This window comes from Grammomys surdaster, unplaced genomic scaffold (genome assembly GCF_004785775.1).
Source record: "Grammomys surdaster isolate TR1022 unplaced genomic scaffold, NIH_TR_1.0 239, whole genome shotgun sequence".
NCBI lineage: Eukaryota > Metazoa > Chordata > Mammalia > Rodentia > Muridae > Grammomys > Grammomys surdaster.
In genome coordinates, this window is record NW_021604684.1 from 948,479 (window position 1) to 967,545 (window position 19,067).

General features: G+C 37.1%; 1 protein-coding gene and 1 non-coding gene across 4 annotated transcripts; both read left to right on the top strand.

Moving 5' to 3' along the window:
* Positions 1–86: 86 nt before the first annotated feature.
* CUNH18orf54 (chromosome unknown C18orf54 homolog) lies at positions 87–17,337 on the top strand. Of its 3 annotated transcripts, none has more exons than XM_028774222.1 (9): positions 87–267; positions 528–838; positions 2,560–2,879; positions 3,656–4,423; positions 4,702–4,852; positions 8,203–8,305; positions 11,764–11,895; positions 13,514–13,584; positions 16,736–17,337. In XM_028774222.1, the coding sequence occupies exons 3-9, from the start codon at positions 2,597–2,599 to the stop codon at positions 16,806–16,808; spliced, it is 1,581 nt and encodes a 526-aa protein (XP_028630055.1). In that variant the 5' UTR covers positions 87–267; positions 528–838; positions 2,560–2,596; the 3' UTR covers positions 16,809–17,337. The 3 variants fall into 3 exon arrangements, with proteins under 3 accessions (XP_028630055.1, XP_028630057.1, XP_028630056.1); XM_028774224.1 differs by lacking the exon at positions 16,736–17,337 and adding an exon at positions 14,095–14,155 and having other exon boundaries at positions 150–267; XM_028774223.1 differs by lacking the exons at positions 87–267; positions 528–838 and having other exon boundaries at positions 2,481–2,879.
* LOC114626814 lies at positions 13,845–13,981 on the top strand. The gene has a single exon (XR_003712293.1). It is a non-coding gene; the product is annotated as a small nucleolar RNA SNORA21 (small nucleolar RNA).
* Positions 17,338–19,067: the final 1,730 nt, after the last annotated feature.

Below are 19,067 nucleotides of genomic sequence, written 5' to 3' on the forward strand. Positions count from 1 at the left end.
GACCTCTGAACTCTTCGCGGGGCTCTCGAGACACCCCCCCCTTTCCCGGCGCCTGGTTCTACGCATGCGCCCTGCGGCCCGGCGCCATGTTGGGTCGGTTTGAAAGCGAGCGCGGGCGTCTCTCCTTCCTGCGGTGGCGGAGGAAATAGCGGTCCTGAGGAGGGCGGTGTCGCGATCGGGGATGCTTTGTCCCGTCGTCCGGTTTGGGAAGGGCTTGGGCTCTCCGCCGAGAGTCTGAAAGAGCGCGCTTTTAAAAAAAGTGTCCCGGTGAGCCATCTGCGAGGACGCCGCATCCTTCCGCAGCTGGAGGGAGATGCGGATGCTGGGCGGTGGGACTGAGGGGGGAAATCCTCCCAGGGAGGGCAGTGTATGGAAGAAGAGTAGGGGCGTCCCGGGGTGCGGTGACCCGAGGGGCCCAGACGACGCTTGCGGGTGCGGGGGCCGTTGTCACTCAGCGTCCACTGCAGCCCCGGCTGCTGCGGGATGAATGTCCTTATCCAAGGCCATGTCTGTGTCCGCACGCACAGGGAAACTGCCACCCGGGAGCCAGCCGGACAGCCACACCCAGCACACACGGATGGCCCAAGTCTTTGCAGCCAAGGCCTGCCAAAATCAGTGTTCCAGAGCCTTCGATGCTCCCCTTTGCAGGAGAAACCAGAGCAGCGTTTTCCAAGGGTTGGGCTTCTCTTCCAGAGCGTTCATCTCCCGGACACTCTTTTTGACACGGCCCTCTGTGTTTTGAATCGAGGTAGTTGAAATTTCTTGCCCTAACTTTTATCATTCAACACGATGATGGATTTAATTTGGGAGATTGAAACCGGCGCTTTCGAAGGGAATGGTAAGATATATGGTATTTTCTTAAAATATATGTAATTGGGAACTGACTGTCTTGTGACTGAAATGGGAGGGTGTCATAAACAGTTTAAATTTGTTGATAGTTGTTAGAAGCAGGGTAGGTACAGGGGTTTCTTAAACTTTTTGCTTCTGTATGGACTTGAAACTTTCCAAAAGAATTAGGAGTTTTCTTTCTTGTCACGTAAAAGGAGATAACTCTGCCCCTCTCAAGAACCAAATCCAACCTACAGCTCTCTCTTTGAAGATGTTGCTTGTGCTTAATGTTTTGTAAAGTAAAATTGGCATCCTGATTTGTGATGTAAAACATAATCCAAGCAGATTTAGTTGAACTAATTTGAAGATTCGTAAGAAAGATAAAGAAAGCATAAAATTGACTTTGTCCAATTATTCTTTAGAGAAAACCCAATAACAGAGCCTTCAGGAATGGAGAAGAGCTTTCTCTTACATTCTGCTGTCACTACCAATGCTACCTTCTCCCACAGCCCCAGAGCTTTGGGAAGATAGACTGATGCTACTACAGCTCTGTCTCCTTAATTAGAACATTTGTTAATTTTAAGGTCAAATTTGACATTGCTAATTGTCACATCAAACAAAACATTTGCAAAATTACAACCAGAATTGAACTATTGGCATTGCAACATTGTAGCATGCCTCACAACCTATGTGTGAAGGTTTTTAGTACAGGGAATCCTTCAATTCTCAATGACTATTATGCCCTAAATTAATACATGTCTATCCCATTATTTCTTGTTTACAAAAGTAGATATTACTACTGTGCTAAAAGCTCTCTCAATTTTACTAAGAAAACATAAAGCTGATTACATTGAATGAATTTCCAAATGAGTTAAGCTTTTTTAAGAAGGTGAAACTTTTTAAGAATTAAAACTACAGGAGACGGAGAAATACAGTGGTTAAGAGCACTGGCTGCTTTTCCAGAGGACCCAGGTTCAATCCTGGCACCCACATGTTGACTCATAATATTCTGTAATAGCATTTTCATAGGATATGCAGCCCTTTTCTGACCTCCCCGGCTGTCAGGCATACATATAGTACATAGACATAAATGTAGGCACAATACCCATGCATGTAAGATTTTTAAAAATTAAAATGTACTGAGGATATGAAAAATGAAGATGAAGAGATTCTTAACATTTTTTTGTAAAAGGCTTATAGCTAGCCTATTCTGAAATAAAAATTTTAGTTTTTCTTTCTTGTAGATATTACTTTGTTTTCTAAAGTTATTTATTTTTGGCTAAAGTTTCATATTGATACTTATTTCTAATGCTTTAATGATTTGAAAATTGATTGCCATCTATCTTTAATGCATGGCAGTAGGCTTATAAGACTTAAAAATAGTACCTATTGGAAAATGGTACCTATTGTGATGTCATAAAATACATCACCATAATAAAGAACTGTCCATAGTAGCTTTTAGGACTTTGAAGAAAAAGTACCTTTTACTTGGTATTCACTGTATATTGGCAGATAATTTTTATCTGTATATCTCCAAGCACATAGTAGGTTCTCAAATGTTTTCCTAAATCATTCATGAAATAGTAAAGATAATAGGAAACTTACAGTGGTTCTGCAAGATTATTTATCAATAAGTAATTTTCATCCTGAAAAACCTTGTTTACATATTTAATAACTTGTATTGCCTATCATTATTCATTGGCACTGTCACTTTTTGTTTCTATGTTCCAGTATTAAATGGAAATGAATAATTCATTTTGAGAAAGCCATGGCAAAATTAAATACAAAACACAGAGTTTGTTCTCGAGAATCTTCAGTGTCTTCTCTCCTGGCAAGCTGCAGCCTAAGTGGTAGTAGTTCCTCCAATTCCGACAGCTCGTTTCTGTATAAGGACCAACTGTACAGTTCTGCTTCTGAGGCTCTGCAGGCCTACATTGATGATTTTGACCTAAGCAGAGAACATCCTAGTGCAAACACTGTCAAAGTAAACATTGATGGTGAGGTTGTTAATGGGCCACAATTTTCCAGCTACGTGCATACACCAAACAATGGTATGCTTTATTCTTTATGCTTGTTTGAACACTTTTATGTCCAGTGATTTAACATATTTGAGAGATATGCCTTAGAATGTTGGACCTTTTTGTTATTTTGAAAAAAAAAAGAACTTATATTGCTGAAGTCTTGATATTTTGTAAAATGGATTGTCTACTTGTCATGATCCCAGGAGTTTTTTGCTAAGATCTTTTGCCCTTGGAGAGGACACAGGTAAATATAATTAACAGTAGAAAGTGGCTGAGCCTAAACTCTGCAGCCATTTTTCTGTGGCAGGATAGAAAGAGTATTGAGAATGTGTGTTAACAAGCTATTAAATAATCCCAATCTTTCTGAGTTTATATTTGCTCAATTTCAGCTGGTGAAGTAGTAGTATTTTTTTTATCATCTGTATTCTGTGGAATAATAGTCATAACATACTAAAAGTTTGTCTTTAATAAAGCCTTCAGCAAATTGTCTTTCCACCTACTTTAATAGTATACTTTTCTCTGCTGCTTACTGTGATTGTATTAATGTAAAAGGTATATCTGGGTGGAGAAAGTTGAAGAAACTGAGAGAGAATACACATTTAGCTGATTAATGCTACATATAGAAATTAAATACTGAAGAGGTGTGAAAAAGCATGTGTTATATTTACCAGTTTATACGTTTAAGATTTGTATTCAAAACTAATGATAACGGGGAAGCACCAAAATAATTCCTAAATTTTTAACTCACATTTACTGTTGACTATTATATATGATAAAAATCAACAGAACTCTGCTTTGTTTTTCAGCTTTTGAAAATCTTGATCGCAAGCAGCACCTTAACCCCTTATACTATAGAAGAGAGACTATTAATGACATGGACTCCATTAGCCTAACAACTGATGATTTGTTAAGACTTCCAGCAGACGGATGCTTTTCCTTCACTTACGTTACACCTGATCACCAACAAAACAAGAAAAACAAGAAATACACTGGAAGACAGGATTCATTGGACGTTAAAAATAGTCCAAGTTTTTATGTAGACCCTACTCCCAAGAGCAGGGATAATATAGTTCCTCCTTATGTATATACAAATATAAATGGAAAGAAATGTAGTAGGCCCAGAACCCCAAAACCTATTAATAGAAAAAATAAATGTGTTTCAGAATCATCTTTATCTTTTCCTAAAGAATCATCTTTCAAGGACAGTTCAGAGCACAGTTTTGAAAAGAATTATCCAAGATGGCTCACTAGCCAGAAATCTGACCTTAATGTCTCAGGGGTAACTAGTATACCTGATTTTAAGTATCCAATTTGGCTCCATAATGAAGACTTGCTACCTGATGCAAATGCTCCAAGGGTTTATAAATTATTTAACGAAGATGAATATTGCCCTAAACAAAGTTACCAAACACAAAGAACAACTCAGCTTTTAAATAAAGTAGATTGTTTTGAATGCTCTTTTAAACCTTCAAACTTTACAGATTCCTTCAGTGAGTGTAAAGGATTAGGTAATGAATTTCATTGTCAGTGTGACAATCCACTTCTCCCAGGACCATCCCAAAAGCCATTCTGTGGTAATATTTTGTTTCTAGTTTTTTATTTTAAAACAAAGGATGTGTTAAAATGTAATATACTCTGTAGAAGTTTTACCATGTAATAAGGTTTAGAATACATATGATCTTTAATATTTTAAAGCTATTAAAGCCTTTATTTCCGTTTTCCTTGCTTAAATTATCACACTTTATCCTAATTTGTTGTTATAGACGTGTACATTCCCAATGTTTTACTTCCTGTTGACTATGAGAGATTTTGAGGTTTCTATTTTTTTCTTAAAGAGTGTTTTTAAAATTAGGTGACAAAATTGAATTGCTTATCCTGAAGGCTAAGAAGAATCTCCAACACTCTACTAAAGACTTACCAAAGCCTGTGGAAAAGGATGACAGTCCTTGCTCCTTAGATAAACTTGAAGCAGAACGAACATGGGAAAATGTCCCTGTTACTTTGTAAGTAAGTGACACTGTTTAGTGTACCAAATGTAAAAGTATTATGTCAACATCAGATGTGCTGTCCATATAACTTAATAATTAGTGGTGCTATGATCTATTTTCATATTGCTTAGGATGCAGTTTTCATTTGCTTCTATAAGATGATACGATGTTTCATGTGCTTCCATAAAATACATGCTGCATGTTGATTTTGCTTTGGTGTTAAATTATCTGTAATGAGTATATGTGAAGATATATGCATATATATAAAATGGAACTTGCATAAACATTTATTTTACAAATGGAATAGTGCTATTTAATGCCTTACTTTTTAAATGTTGTCTTTCCAATACCTGTTATTCATGTCTTGTTTACATTTTGATTTTCTCTCTTGTTACTGCTTTCCTGAGATGGCAGTACATTTGAGATATGGTCTGTTTTAGTTCCTAGGATTCTTTTCATTTGTATACTCAACCTTCCTATGGCACTGTTTCTTGGAATAATTCAAAAAGTGCCTACACACCTAAGATGTGTATTATATTAGCTGGAACTTATATAAAGAGTTTTTTCATTAGTGATACCACATTTGCACTTAACAAAAATGCAATTTTGGTAAGCAGTATCTGTGTCTCAGGCTCTAATAGTTGATTATAGTTCATAATCCCTGTATCCTATTGTCTTTCTTGACAGTGTCATGCTCTGTAGCCTAGGCTGGCCCTCAGTTCTCGACCCTCCTCCTCCAGTGTATGGATTCCTCTTGCTTGTTTCTCAGTAGGATACTTTGCATGCCAGCACTGCCTGTCATCCTCGTTTCTTACTTTCTTGCTTTGATAGCTATGTAAGTTCTCTAAATTTTAAAGATAGAGAGATAATAGTTACATAGAGTTGTTAAGAGGATTCAGTTTGAAAATGGAAGTACTGAGGCTAGTTTCCGACTGGGGTGAACTATCTATAAATAATCCAGTAGTGTTGGCGACTGTTCATAAAACTTGATTTTCTCGTTTTAGTTTTCTCATGCTACTTCAATATGTTTTAAAAAAAGATTTATAAGTAGCTCACTTATTTAACATCCTTTATTTTTCTATTTCCTAATCAGTTAGTATCCGTGTGAGTAAAAGAATAGCTGCAATACTTACCTTACAGTCGTGACCAAACTGAGGAAAAAAAGTCAGAGTGGAGCTGAGGAGTGGACTTTCCAGGGCATTTACTGTAGATGTTTGCAATTAGACCATAAGACTTGCATTTTATCTGAATGATTTGACCCAGTAACTTGCACCCAGAACTTAAAAAGAAAAGATGGATTGCTGAGAAGAGTAAATAGATCTTAGCTGATACTGGCAAGGTGTTCCAGGATTAAACAGAATAAAATAGGAAGCCGTAAATTAGTGCAGGAAAAGGAGAATGTAAATGCTGGGCAGCTGCCTCTGTGGGTAAGGGGCTTGCACACAGACTAGAGGTTGGATCTATAGCCCCCAAGTAAGAAGCTGGGTGTGGCGGTGTGCACCTGTGATCCCAGTGCTTGGGGAGGGAGAGACAAGAAGCCTCTGGATTTTTTTTGTGGTAAACTAGTCTTGTTAGATTGGAAAGCCAGAGTTCAGTGAAAGACTTTCAGAAATTAAGATGGGTAATAATAGAGGAAGACATGTGACATTGACCATGGCCCAGACATACACACACTCACACGCATACCACACACACACATCCCCTTCCACATACACAAACATATACATGCCACACATACACCACACACATTCACATATACCACACATACCACGCACATATACCATGCACACACATACACACATATCACACATACACACACATCCCTTTCACATACACAAACATACACATGCCACACACACACACCACACACATGCCCCCTCCAAATACACATACATACCACACACACATACACATATACCACGCACACACATACACACATACCACATACCACACACCACACACACACACACACACACAACACACACACACATATGTATACCATACACACTAAAATGTAGAAGTTAATAAAAGTTAACAAAACATTCTTTAAACAAGTTTGTTGCGAAAATGTTAAAAATAAAAATAGGATAGTGTAATGAGCGTGTCTGGTCTGTATCTTCAATATGGATATATAAAAGTATATTGTTGAGTTGTCAGGGAAAAGACTACCCAGACTGAGAAAAAGCTGACAAGTTATAAGTAAAATATGTCAGCTAAGTGCTTCTTGAAATAATTAGCATGCAATGTTTAAGTGTTTTATAAAGATTACTAGATATCGTGTTTTTAAGTTATAAGTATATGTTATAATAAGTAAAGAACTAGGATAATTTTATTTTTTTGTGGTAAATACTATTTAATTCAGAAAATTCTTATTTTTACCATGAATATTCCTTACTACTCAGAACATCAAGGAAGAAGTGATTATTGAATGAGTGCTAAATACATAAGGTGCATAGAGAATTATTTTACAGTATCTCTGAAATAAGAACAATAAATGTAGATACTCAGGATTAGACAGGTAAATTACTGAAGGTCATATAGAGTTGGGATTGGGATTAGAATTTTCAGTGTGGAGTTTAGATTTTAAAAATTAAATCTTTCCTCAGTTTTTCCCCATTAATAATAGTTCTGAGGTGGGTTTGTCCTGTTGTCTTGTGGGAGAACATAAAATTACCATTTAAGTAAAGTCTCTTTTGAGTTTTAAGCTTTCTGTTATACTTAGGTAAATAGTTTGTTTGGTATATATGCATGGCATGGAGGAATTAAGCCAGAGTCCCCTGCATGCTTGGCTGAGACTCTGCTACTGAGCTACACTCCAACTTTCACTGTATTTACTTGGGAAAGGTACTGTGTTAAACAGATGAGCTTTTCAAGTTTTTCCAAAGTTGGGGGATTCAGTTGAGGACTAGTAGTTTACTTCATGTAAGTACTGTCTTTAAATCTGGAAATGACAAGCGAAGGGATACAGAAGGGTTGAATTCTGATACCAGTTTAGGAACAAGGTGGAGGACTTAATACACAGCTTTAATAGGAGTTGTATCCATGACATTTATTTTTTTGTCACTACTAAAAAATTTTTAAGTGTGCATGTGTATGTGTGTATGTTGTACATGGGTTGTGTGGGTGTGTGTCTTTGCAGTGTTGAGGAAACCAGAAGAGATTATTGTATCCCCTGGAGCTGGTTGTTGCAAGTGGCTATGAGCCATAAGATGTGGATGCTGGAGAAGGATGGAGTCCTGTACAATAGCAGCCAGTACTCGTGCCTAAGCTAGCTCTACAGCCTCACTTGTTTTTAAGGGAAAACTTTTGAATTATATAATGCCTACTTTTAAAATTACTGTTTGTATCCTTTAAATCCTGTGTAGCAAATCTCCTGTCCCTGTTAAAGCTGATGACAGTCCTCAACAAGGTACCAGGACACAATGTATTAATGAGTTTCTTGAGGACTTTTTAAATGATGATAATCAGGTGAGTAAAGTTAATGTTTATAGTAAAAGAAAGTCTGCAGTTAAATTATGCATATTGATTTCTCTTATTTAATATTCTCAAACAACAAAAAGTTTCCAAATTCATTTTTCCCCAACATACCCACCAAACTTCAGCTACTTTCAGGATGTTTAGTATTTTAAAGTACAAGGATTTAGTATTCTGAGGACTTTAATATTGTAAAGTATGAGAAACTGGAGTTGATTTATACATGTAGCTTGAATTGTCATTGCAATTTTTTTTCTGGAAAACATAAAGGAGACCATTGTGGGGGAAATGATCTGTCTTTGTAGGCCAGTTGATCACTGAGGCTTGTGTTTCTCCAGTAGTAATACATATAATAATTTAAATTATTACCTTATTTTACAAAGTCAGTTTATATGTCTTACAAGTGCAAATTATATACATGCATTGAAGAAATGATACATGATTTGAGCTAAAAATCTGAGTATGCCTGACATGTTCAAGATTATCAGACTGAGTCAGAAGCAGCAAACAGTAGAATGGTTAGAAGGTTGTCACATGGCCAGGAGATCTGGGAAGCAGAAAAATTCCATGTGAGGAGCACATTAGCAGACCCCAGAGAAGGAGCAGTGACCTCATTTGGGAGACTGCTGCAGTGTGGCAGTGGATTGGGTCGTGTAGGCACATTGAAGGTGCTTAGCAATTGCCATACTTCAGATGTGTCTTGAAGGAATCCAAGGTGTTTAGCCAAGCAGCTAGGTGATGGCATTCCTAAAGGAACACTGATAGAGGAGCACATTTTAGGAGGATTTGTAAGGTTTGGCATAGGTCCTAGATAGTACTCCCCTATCCATACTCTGCCTCCCCACTCTGCTTTCTCTTACTTTTGCCATAGAGATGCTCATGTAATCACATTTATCTTGGACTTGCATCCAGTTCTGTCTTTCTACATGTGTGACCTTTCCTTTTACACTTGAGTCTCATGAGTTTAAATCTCCCTTCTGGTGAAATGTTTCAATTTCAAGGAAACCTCCATTTCCCAGCAGTAACAGTGAAAGGGGAGGACATACCATTATAACAGCTACATTGTTTAACTGTCAGAGATAAATACAGGTTAGATTGACTAAAAGCCCATTAGTATGTAGAATGTACTAAGAAGGCAAAAATTACTCATAGATAGGTATAGAGGGGCAAATGAGTGAGGGGAGGGGAGAAAGCAAAGTAAAATAAAGGCAGGAAAATTAAGGATTGGGCTGAGGGAGAATGTTTTAGAAGGAAAGAGAGAAGACCCAGAAACTAACAAATAATAAAAGGGATGAAAAAAATGAACATAATTTCCCAATAATGAAAAAATTCATAACTAAAATTAGACAAAACACCAAATGTTAAAAGCTTTTCTTAAATAAGACAAAGTCCAAATAGTACTAAATATAATATATAGGGGAAACATGAAACACAACAAGGAAAAAGGAAATTGTCTCATACTGATAAAATACATGAAACTCAGTAAGTATATTGAGGAGAGTAAAAAATAGAGATATAAAATAAAACTAGGACCTAGAGAATAGTAAAAAGAGAAAGAGAATCATGCAGAAAAAAAAAAGGAAAAAATAAAAGGGAGAAGATTAGATTAGACATTAGAATTGCTTTCTGGGCTGTCAGATATTGGAGACTGTTACTTCTGTATATGGGGTAGAGGGCCATTTGGGCTTGAGGATTCTTGGCATCTTTCCTATGATTGGTGCTGATGCTGAACTTGTATTGGAGAAGGATGGGATGTCTATGAGAGTTGTCTGTATTATCTTCCCAGTGTTGTGCACCAGGGGCCTCTGCTGCCTGTACTTAGTTGCTCACAGTCTAGCCACTCTCAGTTCTTCTTCGTCAAAGTGGTAAATAGTCTAGCTGGGAGGTGTCTATCAAATATTTTGGAGTGCAGAGAGAAGGCAGAGAGTAGTTATTTGTGTAGGCTGATGTGTTTCTAAATTCTTAAACATTAATTATTCTGTTAGTGATATTTGACTGGATACTAAATTGTTTGCTGAAGCTTCAAGTTCTTATGTAAATCTCATCACTTCTGAGGTTTTTTTAATTAATTAATTAATTAATTAATTTTATTGGATGTTTTATTTACATTTCACGTGTTATCCCCTTACCCTATTTTGGCCCCCCCCCCGCCCAGGAACCCCCTATCCCATCACCCCTCCTACTGCTTCTCTGCGGATGTGCCCCTACCTACTTCCCCACTCCCACCTCCCCACCCTCAAATTCAAATTTTCTCCAGTGGAGTGACACTGGGTAGGTATATCAACAACACTCCAAGTCAGACCTCATGCCTGGGGTAGTTAATCAGCGTGCTCGCACACACACACACATAACACACACATAACTCTCTCTCTTTCTCTCTCTCTCTCTCACACACACACACACACACATACATGCACACATACATATACACACAAAACACACGTTGAGAATTTTATGTGTATATATGTTCTTATCTGCCCCCATTTTAACCCTCTATGTTTTCCCATATGGTTTCAACATGCCCCTCTCTCAGCTTCATGTCTTGCTTTCTTTTGCTATTGTTAGTTAGTTAGTTAGTTAGGTTGTTTGTTTTGTTTTTGTAACACACTAAATCCAGTTAGTGCTGCCTCTTTGTGATGAGTGTGGCCTGGTCCACTGGAGCAGAGAAGCCTACCAGTGGCTACATCCCTTTCCCAGCAACTATCAACTTCTAGTTGCTCCTCAGTAATGGACGGGCCCTCGAGATCACTTACCCCATCTATGGTGGGCTTTGGGTTGATGTATCTTCTGTAGGTCTTATCTAGGTAACCAGAGCTGTTGTGAGCTCCAGAAGACACCACAACACTTCTCCCTATCCTTCACCTCCTTCTTCTGTTTCCTCTTCATTGATGTTCCCTTACCTTGATATTCCAAATATAGATGTCTGAGTTATGGCAGTGTATATCTTATTTTCTCATTATTTCAACCATTTATGCATCTCTCCATGGACTACTGTCAGTGTCCACTACAGAAAGAAGCTTCCCTTAGAGTAGCTCAGGTCTATGGTTATAACTATAAATGTTTAGAAAACAACTGGACAGCTCAGCCTCTTAGCAGAGCAACTAGTAAAGCTATGCCCTAGACCTGTGGCCTCTAGCTATAGGCTGCTGACCAGACATCACGAAGTTCCCTTCTATGGAACATGCCTCAAATTCAATCAGAGAGCACTATTTCATAACAGTTAATGCTATAGTATGCATACCAGTAGGTCCATCTTTTCTGAGGGGGCTGGTATTGTAGCTTGCAGGGTCTGATGCTAGGTAAGAGCCAGATAGAGAAGATTTGACTTTTAAAACACCAATTTTAATACATGTCTTGGTTTTTGCATTAATTCCATGTTGAGGGATGTTACACAATATACTATTTTCCTTTTCTCTTTGAATGGTTAAGTTTCTCATTTCCATTAACTTTAGAGCTGTACTCTATCTGGAGGCAAACATCATGGTCCTGTGGAAGCCTTGAAACAAATGTTATTCAACCTTCAGGCAGTACAAGAAAGTTTTAATAAGAAGAAAAATACAGAGCCAGAAGAAGAGATTAAGCAAGTAAGCACAAACTTAGGTATTGAGACGTATGCATTTATCTAAAGTTGTATTATTTCTTCATGCTAGTGGTGGGATATGTGACAGAAACATGGTTTATCTTGGCTTATGGTTTCTTAGGTTTCAGTCCATAGTCTGGCTCCTCTGATTTCTGGGCCCATAGTGAGCCAGAACATGAAGGCAGCAGGGAGTAGACTAGGGAGAGGCTGTGCATCTCATGAGCCTGCTGAGAATGAAAGAGTCGGGGTGGGGGTGGAGACCAGTGTGAACTTCAGTGGCAGGCCCCGTGATTAACTTCCTCCACTCCGTTTTATAGCCTCCCAAAAGAATTCCACAAGTGGAGGATCAGCACTTGAGCTGTAGGATCATTCTACATTCATACTCACATCAGACTTACCAGAATCTGTTTACACCTACCTGTAGTTTTCTGTAAATGAGCATGCCAACACAGTGTGTGCGTGATGCTACTGCTACACTTACAGTATAGAAAGGCATCAGTGCCATCTTATACGTTCTACAAAATGAATCTGTGTAGTTTCTTACAAACACAGAAGCTTCTATGAGTTTCTGTGAAACCTAGAAGATGTTCTTAATTTAGACTTCTCCACCTTTGTATCAGAATAGCAAATTTATTTTTGTTATTATGTATTTATTAGCATTTCTAAATGTAATACAGTTTTTAAAAATTGAGTGTTTCTATAAATTTTGAAAATCTTGTTTCTGTTTCATGTAGCAGATGAATTTTCAAAGTATAGAACTATAGAATTTAAATTCTCTTATATACTTGTGAATTCTTAACTGCCACTTATAGCAAGTAACAAACAAAATTTTGATATTTTTGATGTAATATGATATATTAAATAAATATAGATTATTGAATGACTAAATCAAACTAATTACTGTATGTCTACCTTATATAGGTATTTTTTTATGGTGAGAACATTTAAAATCTGTGACAACTATAGTTACACAGTAGCTATCTTGAACTTACCCCTTTCTGAGTATGACATCATATACTTACCAACATTTCATTTGTCATCACTAGGCCTTTAATTTTTCTGTGGTCCAGTGACATTAGAAATAGCTCAGTGGTTAAGAGGGCATGCTCTTATAGAAGGCCCAAATATGGCTCCCAGCACCCATGTAGGACGGCTCACAACTGCCTCTAACTCCAGCTCTAGGGCTTTAAGAATGGTACTTTTCAGATTCCATATGTGAGAACTTTCTCACTTACATATTGTTTGACTTTCTGTGCCTGGCGTATTTCCCTGATCAGTGTTACTGCCATTCAGTAGGGCTTTACAATAATCATCGCATGTGAGTGAATCAGCCATAGTATCACACAGTCTACGTCATTTTTCCAGTGTAATCAGTCCTTCACTTACTCTCTTAAACGTCAGTGACATATAACCTTGTCTGTTAAGATGTAATTTCAAGCCAGTGTGATTCCTTAATGGGCATGTATTTAGAAGCATATTTTAGGAGCATTAAACAGTAAGTCAAAGTAGTTGTAGTTTTGGAATGAAACAACAATGAAAGTATTAATCACTCTTCAAAAAATGGTTTGGTACAATGAATTGAGTATTTCAAGTGGTTTTGTTTCTTTTGGGTTTATTAATAGGTGTCAGAGGATGATTTCTCTAAATTACAGATGAAGGAAAATATGCTTCCTATTACTAGGTCTCTTCACAAGTAAGTATTATTTACTGATTTGGACACAAATCCATTTTAGTCATTCTTTGACAGAAATTAGGGTGGAATTCAGTAGTTCCCAGAACAACTGTCTGGGTAGGCAGACTTGGTTCTTGTAGCACATACTATATTTTAAAATGTGGTATGTAATGTAAAATGTAGTGTTTTTGCGTGTTCTTATGCATGTAGAGACCAGAGGTCAACATCGAGTCTCTTCCTTATTCATGGAATGCATTATTTTTTAAGAACATTGCTTGCATCACCTTTTAAAAGCACTCAGTGGGCCTTTTGCTAGTGACCCACTGAGCCGTCAAGAAGGGGCAGAGTGAAAAACACCACTTTTGGGTGAAGTGGCAACATGTTGTGTTGTTTAACTTCAATCGGTATTGTCACAGGATAAAAAAATAAATAAAAAAATGCTTGCTTTTAAACCTGTGAGGGCTAAAAAGATACACTTGGACATACAAAATATAATGGATCTGACTGGGTCCGATTCTCTCTTTATTTCAGAATAAAAGCAGGAATTTGAGATATTTAGTACTGATGTGGATATCCTATAACAATAACATGCCATGAAATGAGTTCATCTAGTCATAAATGCATCATTATTTAATGTAGCTGAGGCTGGCAAGATGGTTCAGTAGGTAAGAGCACTTATTGCCAAGCCTGGTGATCTGATTTCAGTTCTCGGAATCTATGTAGTGGAAGGGCAAATCAATTCCTACACTTTGTTCTCTGACTTCTACACAAATGCCGTGTGTGTGTGTGTGTGTGTGTGTGTGTGTGTGTGTTTACTTTTATAGAAAGGTATGTTTAGCTTCCTTAGTCATATTGTCCTAAATACAAATGTAGTGAATCCCACAAGTTGTTTCTGTTGTAAGGCGATATGGTTCTTTATGTTTGCATTTGGTTATGAAGATGTGAGGTAACATGATCTCTGAGCCTTGGGAGGAATGGGTGTGATATAGATGCCTCATTAGGTTTGAGCACTCCCCAGTCTTTTACTTTCTTCATGTTAGCCAGATATGGGCCTCTGTGTTAATCAACATCTACTACAGAAAGAATCTTCTCTGATGGGGATTGTGAGATGGGTCATCAGGACTCACTGTAATACCATGCACAATTAGAAGAACAAGAGTAGTAGGTTCTCCCCCAGGGCCGATGACCACCTAGTCAGAAGGTCTTGGCCATAATGGACAAAATAGGAGTTATGTCCTATGCAGCTTAAATCCAAGCAGAAAGTGGTCAGTTACTCCCAAAACATTCATGCCACTGCTATACCAGAGGCACATCTTACCAGGCTGCTAGTTATTGTAGCTTGTAGGGTTCACAGCTAAGTAGAATTGATAACTAATTTTCTCCTTCAGTAACATGCATGGTCTCTTTCAGTACTATGAAAACTAGGCAGTAGAGATGAAGCTTTCATCTCTGTACCAGCTTGACTTCTCTGTGTTCTATGATTTAAGCATGTGGTGTTTTCAGCAGTAGGGTTTTACCATCAAATATTGGAGGGTGTCCAAAAATAGTGGTCATAGCCTGTATTATTTGGGGGAGATTGTGGGACTGCACTGAAAAACATTTTGGAAAGAGATAACTCATGTCTGACAGTGGGCTTTCTATTTGATAGCCTATGGTGTTTAGGAAAGGCGTTATCCCACTGTAATAGGGTAATTTCATTTAAACTTTTAATATGTGTATTATATACTTTAGGATTCTACAGTACTAGATTTCCACACAGGTTTTCAGGGTCTTTAGTGTTACTCCTCATACTCTTTCTTTTGCCTGTATTTCTTCTTTTGAGAACTTTTAAATTACCTGCTTCAATTAAACTGTTTAATTAAACTCTTTAATTGCCTGCTTCAACTAAAGCTATTTGTGGACTAATTATTATTTTTATTTTATTTGTATGAATGTTTTGCCTGCATGTGTATATGTGTACCACATTTGTGCCTGGTCCCTTGTAGAGGTCAGGGGAGGGCAGTGGATTCCCTGAGTTATGAGTGGTTGTGAGCCACCATTCATGTACTGGGAAATGGATCCTCCAAATCTTCTAGAAGAACTACAGGTGCTCTTTAACCACTGAGCCATCTTCCCAGTGCTCCTGCCCCAGTGTTAATTGGGTTGCTGGGTTATTTCTCTCCCAACCCCCTCCCCCTCTCTCTCTTCTTTCTTTCTCTCTTTCTTTCTGTTTTTTTTTTTTTTTGTTTTTTTTTTTAGAGGTTTTTTTTTTTTTTTTTTTTTTTAGAAATCTTCATATATTCTGGACACAACCTGTGTCTGCTGTACAGCTGGTCTGCATTTTCCCCCCTTGGGAAGCTGCCTTTTTACTTAGAAGACAGTGCAGTGCGACTACAGTATTGTAGTTGTCCCATTTTGTCAGTTGTTACCTTATGCCTATGCTACTGGGCTTTCCTATTCAGAAAGTTTCTTCCTGTGCTTGTAAGTTTAAGTACCATTCCTAAATCTCCTCTATCAGACTCAGGCTCTTGAGTCTAATATTGGGCCTAAGGTCCTTGATGTATTTGCAGTTGTTTTGTGAAGAGTAAGAGATGAGGATTGAACATTCTTCTACATGTAGTTAATAGAGTTTGGAGCTGATGATGTGGCCTTTTATTTAATGTGTACTTTGACAAGTGTATGCATATTCATCCTTACTGGAGAAGTTACTTGTTTTTCTTCTCAAAAAAAAAAATGAGTTTTACTGAGAATTTTTATTGACTTTAAGCAATATTTTTAAGATTTAAACTATCTCTACCTTAAATATTAAATGAATTACATGCCTTGTTTCTAGATGGTACATATAGCATGACAAAAGAAAACAATTATTTTTGCAGAGATATTAGGAAAAGTATGAAAAATATTTTATTAAATTTGATACCTGTGATACTATTTTTTATTGGGCTCTAGCAGATTAACTAAAATTGAATATTATATTTAAAGCAAATGTTTATAGAACACTAACTTAGATTAGTTATTACTTGTTCAGATGTCAGTTTATAAAAATGAGTTCTCAAAGTTTTCTGTTTTTCTGTAACTTACTTTCTTATAGTAACTTGGAAGTTTAAATAATGTGATCATCATTTCTTGCTTTTTATATTGGCTGTTCATTTCTCAATATTGGTTTATAATGTAATTTTTATTTTTTATGAAGGGCCTTAGAACATTTATCTCGCCTGAGAGACTTGGTCGATGATACCAGTGGGAGACAGTCACCAAAGATGTGAAGAGGAAAATAAACCTTCAGCACAATAAACAGTCACCACACAATGAGCTATGTACTCTTTGCTATTACTTACAATGACAAAGTGAACATAAGCCTTATTCTATGACTAGTTCAAGTCTATTTATTTCTGAGAGTCTGAACTTGGAAATATTCATAGGCCCGATTTTATATGAAAACAAGAGTGGAAGACACTAAGCTATAACCTGAAGTAGTACGTGGATCTTCAGACCAGAACATTTTTAACATTCAGAAGTGGACCATTTCCTTTCTTGCCGTTTATCTGGACTCAGTTTTTATTGACTTTCTCATCATTTGTAATTGAATTCTTTATTGTAAAATCTTTTCGCTTCTCCCCAAATCTTGTGAATTGTATATCTGAGTTGTGTGTACTGAGTACTTTCAAGCTGCTTCAGGAATAGCTACATTGCTGTATCCTAGGGGTCATTTTGTTACTTCTAAAGTTTCATAAATTGGATATTTAAGATGTTCTGTTTGTAAATGACATTTAACTAATTTATCACTCAGTGTTAATGGAATGTTCTTTTATTATGACACCATAGAACCTTTTTATTTACTTAATTCAATTAATTGATTTTTTTGTAAGATAATACTTAACAGTTGACAAATCATTTTAGAGAGTATATTTGTAAATTTAATATTTGATATGTAGTTTTCTAGATTTTAGATTTGGGTTAACCTCAATTTATTAAAAGATATGACATTATGACAAATCTAAAACTGAACAAAAATGAGTGTAGAAAATCCAAAAACAAAACAAACAAACAAACAAACAAACAAACAAAAAAGCCAGGCAGTGGTGGCACATGCCTTTAATCCCAGCACTTGGGAGGCAGAGGCAGGTGGATTTCTGAGTTCGAGGCCAGCCTGGTCTACAGAGTGAGTTCCAGGACAGCCAGGGCTACACAGAAAATCCCTGTCTTGAAAAAAAAATCCAAAAACAATTATAATTTAAAGCTATTTACTATAGTCTTCCAAATGTATCTCTACATAGAACTGAACAGAGTTGTGTTTTGTAGTTTCTATTAAGCAAATATTAATATTTATAATAAGTAGAAAGCATCTTCATCAAGAATGAAAATTATGTAATAAAGCCTAAAGAATAAAAAAGCCTGATGAAATTACTGTATGGTCAAATACTACAAATTATATTTTACCCAGATTTTTGATGAATAAATTTGTTTTGTTGAATTTCTAAATGCATATGGCTAAATAATATTTTTTTATGCTGTTCAGGCACTATTAACATCAGACACAACCGAGTAGGCCCTGTCTGTTCTGTCCCCTAGCCACAGAGGCTCCAGTGTATTTCTCTGCTAGATGAGACGCTCTTTGCTAACACTAAGATCTCTTTGCTGCTGACATGCTATTTTGTGATAAGTTGTCCTGCTGGTGTTAAAAGGAAAGATTGTAACAAGATAAGCATCAGGTAGGTCTGGGAGAGTCATTTTACCTAGTCAAATATACTGTAGACAGTTTCTAAAGAGAGATCTAGGTTATAAGTGCCAATATGTTTGTCACACATAATATACACTATCCTGGAAAATATCAGAAAAGACATGGTGCTATAATGACTGACAAACATTCCTTTGGTTAGTAGTTCCTTTTGCAAGAGCATACCTCCAAAACTAAATATATATAACCTGCTCATTCTATAATTACATTACAACCTATACTTTAAACCAGTTTATATTACCACATGAGAATTACTTTTTACTTTTGTATATGGAGAAATTTAGCATTTACCTAAATAAAGAGATTGATTGTTGTAGTAAATCTCCAACCCAAATAAGACCAGTCAAGGAAAACACACTCAATAATTATGGATATAAACTGCACGCCTAGATTGGGCAGATTTACCATTACACTACTCTATTCCCCAGCTATGAGATCCCTTATAATTTGCAGTTTTTCCAGGCCACGTGCTTCTCCTCCTCCTGCTCCTCCGTCGACTTCCTCTTCTGTCGACTTCCTCTTCCTCTCTCCTCCCCTAAGACTTTTTCTCCACCTCCCCTTCTGCCCAATCACTGGCTCTAGCCTTTTTTTTTTTTTTACAAATTTAATTGGACAGAAGGTTCACAAGAAGTCACCTGTGTACAGACTCACTCCTCCTCCGCAGCCCCTCCCAGCAAAGTTGAACTAGCATCAAAATACAAGGCTGGGACTATCCATAAGAATCCCAACTTATATATATGTGTGTGTGTGTGTGTGTGTGTGTGTGTGTGTGTGTGTGTGTGTGTGT